The sequence below is a fragment of the Giraffa tippelskirchi genome, chromosome 10 (genome assembly GCF_054371585.1).
Source record: "Giraffa tippelskirchi isolate mGirTip1 chromosome 10, T2T-mGirTip1v1.2.pri, whole genome shotgun sequence".
Classification (NCBI taxonomy): domain Eukaryota; kingdom Metazoa; phylum Chordata; class Mammalia; order Artiodactyla; family Giraffidae; genus Giraffa; species Giraffa tippelskirchi.
In genome coordinates this window covers 77,083,623-77,097,613 of record NC_137284.1, presented here as the reverse complement: position 1 = coordinate 77,097,613, position 13,991 = coordinate 77,083,623, and the positions used below count along the sequence as shown (strand labels likewise).

Genomic DNA, 13,991 nt, shown 5'->3' with positions numbered 1-13,991 from the left:
GATAAATGTAGAGATCTACAAATAGACGTTGTGTACTAAAAGCACTGAAACCGGAAGACAAGGACAAAATCTTGAACAGCAAGAAAGATTAAATGCTGGCTTCTTGGCAGAAACAATGGAAGTCAGAAAGTAGTGAGAAAACATAGCCAAAGTACAAAAAACACACATATAAAACCAGAAAGCCTCAAATGAGAATTCTATATTCAGCAAAGTTATCTTTCAAAAATGAAAGTGAAATTTATTCTCAGATAAACCAAAAACTAAGGGAATTTGTTGCCAGACTTGCTTTGCAGAAATATTAAAAGAAGTTCTTTAAGCTGAAAGCAAGTGAAACCAGCAAGTAATTCAAATATATATAAAGAAACAAAAGTGCTCTAGCAAAGGTAATTATGTAATTATAAAGGATAGTATAAGTGTGTATTTCTTCTCACTTGATTTAAAAAGCAATTTTATAAAACAGTATGTATAAAATGTATTGTCAAGCCTATAGAGAAACACAACATATGCAACATATTTGCCAAAAACAGCACAAAGGAGGTGGGTGGGAGCAAAGCCATATTGAACTACAAGGAAATGACCTCAAATTCAAGGGAACAAATAAAGAGAACCAGAAATGATAAAGTTAACATAGCAGAACCAATATATACATGCTCATTTTTCTCCACTTGTTTAAAAGACAAATTTATATAAAGTAATAATTATAACACTGTATTGTGGGGTATGTAACACTTGCAATATCTATGTATAATAAAAACACCACAAAGAGAAGCACAGATCTACAAAGGGGGAAAACTTCTATAACTCACTGGAATTAAGTTACTATAAATCTCAAACTGACTATGATAAATTAAGCTATACATGGTAAGGCCTACAGCAATCATTAAAGAAATATGTAAGTACAATGAAAAAAATCATTAATGAAATTAAAATACTGTATTACAAATTAAAATGATATATTATTAATTTAATTCAAAAGAAAGCAGTAAAGGAGGGATAGGGGAACAAAAATAAGGACACGAGACAGAAAACAAAATGTAAAATGGCAGGCATAAATTTATTATATTGATAATAACATAAAATGTGAATGGATTATATATATATTCATCAAAAGGTAGGTTCTGTCAGATTACATTTAAAACAATGCAACAGCCATTATGCAATGTCTATAGCTGACACGCTTTACATTTAAAGATACAAAAATACAAAGAAATTGGAAGTAAAAAGGTGGAAAAGGTCTCATGCAAACAACAAACACAAGAAAGCTGGAGTGACTATACTAATACCAGACAAAATTAGCTTTAAAACAAAAGACGCTATTAGAGATAGAGAAATTTGTTAAGGATAATGAGTCAATCCACCAGGAAGGTATAATAATTATAAACATACACTCACTTAAACAATAGAAACAAGAATGGGCCAAAAGAGAAGTAAAAATTGACAGAAAATGAAAGGAGAAACAGATAATTCAATGCTAATAATTGCAAGTTTCAGTTATCTTCAATATTTCCACAAAACAACTAGGAAGAGAATCAGTAAGGAAGCAAAAGACCTGAATAACACTATAAATGAATTAGACCTGTCAGACATCCACAGAACACTTTATCCAACAAAAGCGCTCTTCTCAAGTGCACATGGAATATTCTTCACGATAGATCATATGCTACGATGTGAAACCAATTTCAATAAATTTAAAAAGACAGAAATAACAAAATTTTCTGACCACAATGAACTGAAACAAGAAATCACTTATAGAAGGAAACTGGGAAATTCATAAATACCTGGAAATTAAACAATATACTCCTAAATAATCAGTGGGTCAAGGAAGAAATCAAAAGACACTGAGATGAAGGAAAACAAAAACACAACATACCAAAACTTAGGCCATACACATAAAGTGATGCTCAGAGGGAAACATAGAGCTGTGAATACCTTTATTTAAAAAGGTCTTACCTCAAGCCTGTCAAAATGGCTATCATCCAAAAGACAGTAACAGTAACAAATGTGGAGAAAAAGGAGTCTTCATGCACTGTTGTTGGGAATGTAAATTTGTATAGCTGCGATGGAAAACAGTATGGATACTACTCAAAGACTTAAAAACAGAATGGCCCTAAGACCCGGGAATGCCACTCCTAGGTATTTAACCGAAGAGAATGAAACACTAATTAGAAAAGATAAACACTCTATGTTAACTGTACCATGATTCACAATCGCCAAGATACAGAAGCCACCAAAATGCCCATCAATAGATGAGTGGATAAAATATATATACATATGAATGTGTGTGTACACACACACACAATATAGTATTACTCAGTCATCAAAAGGAATGGAATCTTGCCATTTGTGACAATGCAGATGGACCTAGGTGGTACCATGCTAAATGAAACAAATCAGAAAAAGACAAATACTGAATGATTTTACTTACATGTGGAATCAAAAAAAATTAAACAAATTAACAAACATAAAAATAGAAACATAGTTATAGATATAGAGAACAAACAGGTGGCTGCCAGAGTGGGAGAGGGGAAAATAAGGGGAGGGAGATTGAGAGGCACAAACTTCCAGGTAAAAAGGATTTGAGTCAAGGGGATGAAATATTCAGTGTGAGGAATACAGTCAATAGCTACGCAATAATTTTGTACAGTGATATATCATAGAATTATTGTGATTACTGTGAAATGTACACAAGTTGTTCAGTCGCTAAGTCTTGTCTGGCTCTCTGTGACCCTATGGACTGTGCACACCAGGATTCCCTGTCCTTCACAATTTCCCGGAATTTACTCAAACTCATGTCCACTGAGTCAGTGATGTCATCCAACTATCTCCTCCTCTATCACCCTCTTCTCCTCCTACCCTTAATTTTTTCCAGCACCAGGGTCTTTTCCATTGAGTCGGCTCTTCACATCAGGTGGCCGAAGTATTGGAGCTCCAGCATCAATCCTTGCAATGAATATTCAGGGTTGATTAACTTTAGGATTGAATGGTCTGATCTCCTTGCAGTCCAAGGGACTCGCAAGAGTTCTCCAGCACCATAGTTAGAAAGCATCAATTCTTTGGCACTCAGCCTTCTTTATGGTCCAACTCTCACATCCAAACATGACTACAGAAAAAAACCACAGCTTTGACTATACAGACCTTGATTCACTATATTGTATAACAGGAACTAACATATAGTGTTGTGGGGTCAATTATGCCTCAAAAGCAAACAAACTCACAGAAAAAAAGAGATCAAATTTGTGGTTACCAGAGGATGGGGAAATGGATCAAGGCAGTCAGAAGGTATAAACTTCCAGTTTTAAGATAACTAAGTACTAGGGATGCAATATACAACATGATAAATATAATTAACACTGCTACAGTTATATATGAAAATTGTTGAGACAGTAAATCCTAAGAATCCTCATCGCAAGGAAATTTTTTTTTCCTATTTAATTTTACAGCTACACAAGATGATGTTCACCGAACTTATTATAACCTTTTCATGACATATTAAATCATATTATTATGCTGTACACTTTACATTTATACAGTGCTGTATGTCAATTATATCTCAGCAAAACTGGAAGGAAAAAAGATCATAAATAACCTAACTTTTCATCTTAAGACAATGAAAACAGAGCAAATTAAATCTAAAATAAAGCAAGCAGAAGAAAGAAAATAATAAAGAACAGAGCAGAAACTAATGAATTAGAGAATACAAAAACAATAAGCAAAAAAAATGAATGGAACCAAAAGGTAATTCTTTGAAAAGGTCAACAAAACTTACAGCTGTTAGGGAGACTAACAAAGGAAAAAAAAAAGAGAGAGAAGACTCAAATTACTAGAATCAGAAATGAAAAAGGGAACATCACTACCAACCTGACAGAAATAAAAACGATTATATGGGACTACCAAGAACTGTATGCCAATTAATTAAAAAACTATCAGAGGAACAAATTCTTAGAAATATACAAAGTACCAAAGCTGACTCAAGAACAAGATACAACTCAAAACAAGTTAACAGGATGAATTAGCAGTCAAAAAAGTATTCACAAGAAAAGCCCAGGACCAGTGAGTTTCACAGGTTCATAAAAACTTTTAAAAATTAATACCACTTCTTCAAACTCTTTCAAAAAAAATCAAACTGGAGAGAAGACTTCCCAATGAATATTCTTCCCAATGAATATCCTTCCAATGAATATTTGGGGTTGACTTCCTGTCAATCCCCAACGAAATCAACTCTGAATATTCAATGGGAGGACTGACGCTGAAGCTGAAGCTCCAAACCTTTGGCCATCTGATGCAAAAAGCTGACTTTTGAAAAGACCTTGATGCTGGGAAAGACTGAAGGCTAAAGGAGAAGCTGGTAGCAGAGGATGATCTCTGTTGAGATACTATCACCAGCTCAATGGACATGAATTTGAGCAAACTCCAGGAAACAGTGAAGGACAGAGGAGTCTGGCATGCTGCAGTTCATAGGGTTGCAAAGAGTCAGACATGATTTAGTGATGTATTTATCCTGTAAATGCAAAAGTACTTTAACATCTGACAATCAGTTAATGTAATATACTATACTGATATAATAAAAAAACAAAACTACATGATCATCTCAACAGATGAAGAAAAACATCTGACACAATCAAAAATGCTTTCATATTGGGTGAGCTGGAAGACTCATATGTCCAAAAGTTAAAAGTTACCACAAAGCCAAAGTCATCAACACAATGTGGTATTGGTATAGAGAGACAGACATACAGATCACTGAAACAGAACTGAGAATCTAGAAATAAATCTATATGTCTATGATCAACTGATTTTTGACAAGGGTGCCAAAACTATTCAATGAATGGGGAAGGAATAGTTTTTTAACAAATGGTGTTGGATGAACCCTTACCTCACACCATTTACAAAAATTAACCCCCAAATGGACAAAAGACCTAAATGTAACAACAAAAACTATAAAACTCTTATAGGAAAACATCAGATTTGAGACATCAGATATGGCAATTGATTCTTAGATATGACACCAAAAGCAGAAGCATCCAAAAACAAGACTGGACTTCACAATTAAACCCTTTTCTGCTTCAAAGGATACTATTAAGAAAGTGAAAAGACAATTCACAAACTGAAACAAAAATTATTTCAAACATATCTCTGATAAGGAACCTGTATCAAGAATATATAAAGAACTACTGATACTATAATTCAATAATAAAAACACAAATAATTAATTAAAATGAGCATGAGATCTTAATAGATAATTCTCTGAAGAAGACACACAAATAGCTAATAGTACACACATAAAAGCATACTCTATGTTATTTGTCATCAGGGAAATGCAAATCAAAAACTTGTACAAGTATTTGCATGCATGCATGCTTAGTTGCTAAGCTGTGTCTGATTCTTTGTGGCCCCATGGACTGTAGGCAGCCAGGCCTCTCTGTCCATGGGATCTTCCAGGCAAGAATACTGGAGTGGGATGCCATTTCCTAACTCCAGGGGATCTTCCTGACCCAGGGATCAAATCTGTGTCTCCTGTACTGCAGGCAGATTCTTCACAGCTGCTGACCCTTGAGGAAGCCCATACATAACATATATATGTAAGAATATTTATAGCAGCATAATAGCCAACAGATGGAAAAATTCCAAATGTCCATCAACTGATGAATGGATAAGTAAAATCCTGTATTGTCTATTAAATGGAATATTATTTTGTTCAGTAAAAAGAATGAAATACTGACATATGCAATAGTACAGAAAAACTTTGAAAACATACAAAGTGGATGAAATCAGTCACAAAAACCACATATTATGTGATTCCCCTTTTATGAATGTCTGGAATAAGCAAAACTATAAACAGGTATCAGTTCAGTGGTTGCCTCGAGCTGGGAGGGATGAGGGAGTGATGGCTAAAAAATACAGGATTTGTTTTGAGGGGAATAAAATTGTTCTAAAATTGTGGTGATGGATGTACAACTCTGTGAATACATTAAAAACCACTGAAATGTATAGCTTAAATGAGTGAGTCGTATGGCATGTAAGTTTTATATCAATACAGTTGTTTTAAAATTTTACAAAATAAATGAAAAAAGAAAACCATTAAGAGAAAGTAAAAGATACATGGTAAAGAACCACTGAAATCCCGTTCCTAGAATAGCTCTATTCAATTCCTTTCATAACAATATTATATCTCAACTCTTGGGTTATAAAGCTAGTAATGTTCCAATAGTCAAAGTACTCAGCCAATGGCTTGGTTTTAACTAACATCCTATGTGCCTTCATTACATGTAACTGTTCATTACATGTTAGTTATATTATACTAGTCTCTACGGAGTTGGGTGGTGGCAACAGAGCATTTACCTTCCTTCTCCTTCCCTACAATTAGGACAGGAACAGGCAACTCTTCGCAGCCTCTTGCCAGGCTGCACTTCTTGATCAGAAGCCTGCTGGCCTTGCTGCAAATGCACTTGTGTGAGTTGGTCAGGACTAACAGCACCTATCGTTGCATTAGCAATTCCTCCAACTGCTACAGTTACAGGAGCTATGGTAGCTTGTTGGACTTTCACTCCATCTTGTCCTTGCTGCTGACCTAAAAATGAGAGGGGAAAAAAGAGTATTACCATGTTTTATATTCCTAAAAAAAGGATTACAAAGATTTCCATAGGGACACTTGAAAACTATGATATTTATTCTAACAGATAATCTGTGTAAAGTACAAAAGCATTAATGATTTATACTATGTCAATCCCCCTTAAAATATAATATTCTAACCTTAGCAGCTCAGGCTGCCTCTATATCTGGTTGATGGGACCATACATAAACCATTAAATTCTCTGGGGGCTTAATTTCTCCATCTATAAAATGAAGATTAATAATCCTTGCCACTTACCTACCTCACAGAACTGTTGTGAGGATCTGTGAGACACTATTTGAGATCCTTGGATGAAAGGTGTTACATAAATAGAAAGTATTATTATTACCATTTCCACAGTCAGCAACACACCTCATTCACTCCATGAAATCACAGGAGTAAAAAGTAACTGAACAAAGGATTAAGTTTTATGGACATTTCTCATTTCTAAATACTTTAAGCAAACAACTCTTTGTTGATGAGTCTTTTTATTTTATTGGAAAAGACCCTAATGCTGGGAAGGATTGGGGGCAGGAGGAGAAGTGGACGACAGAGGATGAGATGGCTGGATGGCATCACTGACTCGATGGACATGGGTTTGGGTAAACTCCGGGAGTTGGTGATGGACAGGGAGGCCTGGTGTGCTGCAATTCATGGGGTCGCATAGAGTGGGACATGACTGAGCGACTGAACTGAACTGAACTAAATGCAAAACCATGCATGATTATTAGATTCTGTCACTAAAACCACAGAACAGACATTTTTCTCTGGTGCTCAAACAATTGAGTTCATTTCCTTCTTAGGGCCTTTGCATACACTCTCCAGTCTGGGCCAAAATGCCTCTGCACCCAGATCTTTGCACAGTTAACTCCTTAGTAACAGTTTGATCATAGTTAAAATCTCTCCTCTTTAGAAAATGCCATTCCTGACCACAACATCTAAAATAGTTTCCCCTCAGTCTGTTTCTGTTTCATCATCAAGTTATGTCTTATTTAAATTATCGCGTCCTTTTATTATTTTTTGTCTTCACCTCACATCTGGATGTTACAGGTCACAGGAACAGAAATCCTGCCTGTTATGTTCACTGCTGCATCCTCAGATGTAGAACAGAGCCCAACACACAGTAGCCACTCAACTGTTGTCGTTCAGTCTCCCAGTTGTGTCTGACTCTTTGCGACCCCATGGACTGCAGCACACCAGGTCTGTCTGTCCCTTACTATCTCCCAAAGATTGCCCAAGTTCATGTCCATTCCATCAGTGATGCCATCCAGCCATCTCATTCTCTGTCGTCCTTTTCTCCTGCCCTCAATCTTTCCCAGCATCAGGGACTTGTCCAATGAGTCAGCTATTTGCATCAGATGACCAAAATACTGGTCAATTTAACATAAGCCACTCAATAACATAAGCTTAACGAAGAAGAGTTTAAAAGAAGAAAACATGTTAATGCCATTCTGATCATATCACTTCCATGCTCAATAAAACTTTCATTTATTCCCCATTTACCAAAGTCTGCCATTCAAAGGACTCTACCACAGGGACTTGGCTCCTGACTCACTAATCTCCTCCTAATGGCCAAATCCAAAGTGCATTGTCTCAATGCACATAAGTAAGACTGCACTGCTGCACGTTACACCACTGACCACACCATCCTTAAAACTTGGCCGTTGGAGCTAAGTCCCTACATCCTCAGAAACTCATCCTCTTTGTTACCTCTCCCTATCAGCATTTAAACCTAAATTGACATCACATTCTTAACAGATTTACCTAGACTGGTTGCCTTTACTTCTCATTCCCCATTCTCTTCTTAAACTACTGAAATTAGGTGTCTGACCCATCGCTCTGCTAAAATGATGATAGAACGAACAATTTCTCTGATGGCAAACCCAAAAATACTCTTCGCTTTGTTCTTATTTCACCATTGGAGCACCTGCAGCTGCTAATCCCACCCTCTTCTTGAAATGCCCTCTTTGCTTCTCTGATTCCACTCACCACTGGTGTTCCTACTTCTCTAACCATTCCCAAAGAATTCTGACTTATTCTAACTTGCTCCTCTGGTTATTCACCCACTTTCATAACTTTTACTACTATCTATAAGCCAACGTCTCCCAAAACTGTACATTTATGCTCAAATACCTCTCATGAGTGTCATAATCTTCTTGTTATCTGCCAGGGAACATTTCCACCCAGATTTTTCAGAGATAATCTTTCTAGGAATGAGACAGGTTATTCCATAAAAACGGTGGTCCAATCTGCCATTTTCTCTTGCTTGATTATTACAATAGCTTCCTAATTGCTCTCCTTACCACCACTGTCCTCTATAAGTGCATTCTTAACACAGTTTCCAGAAGAACCATTCATTATAATAGTAATACTCTGTAAGAGTCAAAAAGAATGAAAGAAATCTTTATGTACTAACCCAAATAAACCTCTAAAATATATGGCCGAATTAAAGGAAGTTACTTGATTTTTACATTCAGTTCAGTTGCTCAGTTGTGTCCAACTCTTTATTTCCTACACTGATTTTCACACTCACAAATAAATTGGAAAAAGTCTGAAAGGATATATGACAAATTGATTAAGAGTGCTTGCTTCTAAAAGGGCATCTGAGACTGGTGTGTAGTTAGCAGGGGGACTGGTCTTACTTAAACTAGGTGCACTTTTTTTTAAACAAAGAAAATGTTTCCATGTATTACTAACATATTAAAGACTAATTTTAAAAGGAAAAATCCTGCTAGTAATTAACAGACCCAATCTGGAACTTCATTATTGCTTTTATCTGCATTTATTTGATTAGTAATAGAACTGAACATGTTTTTCAAATACATATTGGCCATTTGAATATCCTTTCTGAACTGTGTGTTCCTATCCTCTGCCATTTATCTATTATGGCTTAGTTTTTTTCTTTTGAGTAGCTCCTTAATAAAGGAGCCTTTGTTTTGCTTAAAATATTTTCTATGATGTATAAATTTTAACCACACACATTAAAAACAAAGGAAATAAGGCTTGGTCAAGGCTTGTGAAGTCAGCTATAAATGACATTTTAAAAAATACTGATGCCTTCACAACATTTAAACACAATGGGAACACAAGTGGGAAAGTAGAAATGATAAAAGATGAGGTACAACCTTATTGCCCATTTCTTTGGACTGTACTGATTTGATTCTTTTAGTATGTCATACCACCCCTTCGAGGGAAGGAGGACAGATAATATTTTTGTTTTATATATGAGAATATAATCTAACTGGTCCTTGTTTCTTCTTATGGGAAAAATAATGTTAATTTTTTTGTTTTTTTTTTTACAGTGAGTGATAGGTAACATTACTGTGTAGGTAAAATAGACCTATACTTTTGAAAAATAAAAGAAGCCCCAATTATATTATCTGTAAAAAAATTAACCCAAATATCAATACACTGAAAATGATCTCTTTAGTAAGTCAATAATAATTTAATAATGAAGAACCGGGTTCAAAATACTATTTTAAGTACATGTGTCTCATAACTGTGTTTTTACACATCATCTAGGATATAAGATTATCTACTAGAATTGATCAGGAAAAATAAAAATTGTTGACTTCTGTACCATAAAACTTGCTGTGGAGGGCTAGATGGACTTCTTACTGTTCTGAATAACTTTAAAATGTTTCTTAAATCAGCCTATTTTTGGCTTATTTCCTCTACAAATTAAACTTACAGTCCGTCTAAACAAAAGCCTCTGAAGGAAAGAAGGTATGTCTCCTTACATTTATGCAAATAATTTTCAGCAACTACACTCTGAAACAGGGTTTATTATAATAAAACAGACAAGAAGGCTGTGCATTCCCAAACATAAAAAGATAACCAGATATGTCTATGGTTGAGGAGGTGGGGTAGAGATGGAGAAAAGAAATGGGAAGTGACTGCTAATGTGTCAGGGGTTTCTTTATGAGGTTATGAAAATGTCAAAACTATATCACGGTGATGGATGCAGTTTTTTGAATACACTAAAAGCCAATGAATGTAAACTTTAGATGGCTATACTATACAATATATGAATCTAACATCAATAAAGCTGTTAAAAAATTAAAAATTCTACTATTGATGGCTCTAAGTCTCTTTAAACTAGTTGATTCTCACTTGGGGGTATTTTTATCTTACAGGGGATATTTGGTAACGTCTAAAGACATTTTTAGACATCTCTTCCATCAGGAAGCTTCCACATGCCTCTTATGCTTATCCATCAGAGGGCAGAATGAAAACCACAATCACAGAAAACTAAACTGATCACAGACTTGTCTAACTCAGTGAAACTGTAAGCCATGCCATGTAGGGCCACCCAAGACAGACAGGTCATGGTGGCGAGTTCTGACAAAACGTGGTCCACTGGAGAAGAGAATGGCAAACCACTTCAGTATTCTTGCCTTGTGAACCCCATGAACAGTATGAAAAGGCAAAAAGATAGGACACTGAAAGAAGAACTCCCCTGGTTGGAAGGTGCCCAATGTGCTACTGGAGAAGAGTGGAGAAATAATTCCAGCAAGAATGAAGAGACGGAGCCAAAGTGAAAACAACACCCAGTTGTAGATGTGATTGGTGATGGAAGTAAAGTCCAGAGCAGTAAAGAACAATATTACACAGAAACCTGGAGTGTTACATCCATGAATCAAGGTAAATTGGAAGTGCTCAAATAGGAGATGGCAAGAGTGAACAACATTTTAGGAATCAGTAAACTAAAATGGACTGGAATGGGTGAATCTAATTCAGATGACCATTACATCTACTACTGTGGGCAGGAATCCCTTAGAAGAAATGGAGTAGTCCTCACAGTCAACAAGAGCTCAAAATTCAGTAATTGGGTGCAATCTCAAAAACAACAGAATAATCTCTGTTAGCTTCCAACAGTATCACAGTAATCCAAGTCTATGCCCCAAACACTAATGCCAAAGAGGCTGAAGTTGAAGGGTTCTATGATGACCTACAAGACCTTACAGAACTAACACCAAAAAAAAGATGTCCTTTTCATCATAGGGGACTGGAATGCAAAAGTAGAAAGTCAAGAGATACCTGGAGTAAGAGGCATGTTTGGCCTTGGAGTACAAAATGAAGCAGGGCAAAGTCTAACAGAGTTTTGCCAAGAGAAAGCACTGATCTTAGCAAACATTCTCTTCCAACAACACAAGAGAAGACTCTACACACGGACATCACCAGATGGTCAATACCGAAATCAGACTGACTATATTCTTTGCAGCCAAAGATGGAAAAGCTCTATATAGTCAGCAAAAACAAGACTGGGAGCTGACTGTGGCTCAGATCATGATCTCCTTATTGCAAAATTTAGATTTAAATTGAAGAAAGCAGGGAAAACCACTAAACCATTCAGGTATGACCTAAATCAAATCCCTTACAATTACGCAGTGGAAGTGACAAATGGATTAGGATAATGGACAAAGGGATTAGATCTGATAGAGTGCCTGAAGAACTATGGGTGGAAGTTTGTGACACTGTACAGGAGGCAGTGATCAAGACCACCCTCAAGAAAGAGAAATGCAAAAAGGCAAAATGGTTGTCTGAGGAGGCCTTACAAATAGCTGAGAAAAGAAGAGAAGCTAAAGCCAAAGGAGAGCAGGAAAGACATACCCATCCAAATGCAGAGTTCCAAAGAACAGCAAGGAGAGACAAGAAAGCCATCCTCAGTGATCAATGCAAAGAAAGAGAGGAAAACAACAGAATGGGAGAGCTCTTCAATAAAGTTAGAGATACCAAAGGAACATTTCAGGCAGCTATACAGTCCATGGTATTCTCCAGGTCAGAATACTGGAGTGGGTAGCCTTTCCCTTCTCCAGGGGATCTTCCCAACCCAGTGCTGCACTCAATATGCCAGCAAATTTGGAAAACTCAGCACTGGCCACAGGACTGGAAAAGGTCAGTTTTCATCCCAATCCCAAAGAAAGGCAATGCCACAACACTGCACTCATCTCACACACTAGTCAAGTAATGCTCAAAATTCTCCAAGCGAGGCTTCAACAGTACATGAACTGTGAACTTCCAGATATTCAAGTTGGATTTAGAAAAGGCAGAGAAATCAGAGATCAAATTGCCAACATCCACTGGATCATAGAAAAAGCAAGAGTGTTCCAGAAAAACAACTACTTCTGCTTTATTTACCACTCCAAAACCTCTGTGTGGTTCACAACAAACGGTGGAAAATTCTTCAAGAGATGGGAATACCAGACCAACACACCTGCATCCTGAGAAATCTGTATGCAGGTCAAGAAGCAACAGTTAGAACCGGACATGGAACAATGGACTGGTTCCAAACTGAGGAAGAAGTACGTCAAGGCTGTATACTGTCACCCTGCTTATTTAATTTATATGCAGTGTACATCATGTGAAATGCTGGGCTGGATGAATCACAAGCTGGAATCAAGACTGCTGGGAGAAATATCAATAACCTCAGATATGCAGATGACACCACCCTTATGGCAGAAAGCGAAGAGGAACTAAAGAGCCTCTTGATGAAAATGAAAGATGGGAGTGAAAAGCTGGCTTAAAACTCAACATTATAAAAACGAAGATCATGGTATCTGGTCCCATCACTTCATGGCAAATAGACGGGGTAACAATGGGAACAGTGAGAGATCTTATTTTCTTGGGCTCCAAAATCACTGCAGATAGTACTGCAGCCATGAAATTAAAAGACACTTGCTCATTGAAAGAAAAGCTATGTAATAAACCTAGACAGCGTATTAAAAAGCAGAGATATTACTTTGCCAACAAAGGTCCATCTAGTCAAAGCTATGGCTTTTCCAGTAGTCATGTATGGATGTGAGAGTTGGATCATAAAGAAAGCTGAGCGCTGAAGAATTGATGCTTTTGAACTGTGGTGTTGGAGAAGACTCTTGAGAGGCCCTCGACTGCAAGGAGATCCAAACCAGTCAATCCTCAAGGAAATCAATCCTGAATATTCACTGGAAGGACTGATGCTGAAGCTGAAACTCCAACACTTTGGCCACCTGATGTGAAGAACTGACTCACTGGAAAAGACCCTCATGCTGGGAAAAACTGAAGGCAGGAGGAGAAGGGGATGACAGAGGATGAGATGGTGGATGGCACCCCCAACTCAATGGACATGAGTTTGAGCAAGCTCCGGGAGCTGGTGATGGACAGGAAGGCCTGGCGTGCTGCAGTCCATGGGGTCACAGTCGGACACGACTGAGTGACTGAACTGAAGACAGGCATTTTTGGCTTCCCAGGTGATTGAAGGGTAAAGAATGCGCTTGCCTTTCTTCAGACTTTGACAGATCTATGACTGGGAGAGATTCCACAGGACAGTGGCAGTAAAAAGAATAATATCCCGAGTTTGAAATTTTGCTTATTAATTACAAAATACTTCTTTATCTTACTG

The 13,991-nt window shown here is 37.0% G+C and overlaps 1 protein-coding gene across 3 annotated transcripts in view; it reads right to left on the bottom strand.

The window, feature by feature from the left end:
- The window catches only part of SP4 (Sp4 transcription factor), an 81,379-nt gene that overhangs the window by 30,434 nt on the left and 36,954 nt on the right, over window positions 1-13,991 (bottom strand). For all 3 annotated transcript variants that reach the window (XM_081536389.1, XM_081536390.1, XM_081536391.1), the window contains one exon: window positions 6,340-6,568. In XM_081536389.1, the coding sequence (XP_081392515.1) occupies window positions 6,340-6,568 (229 nt within the window). The remainder of the gene's footprint in view (window positions 1-6,339; window positions 6,569-13,991) is intronic.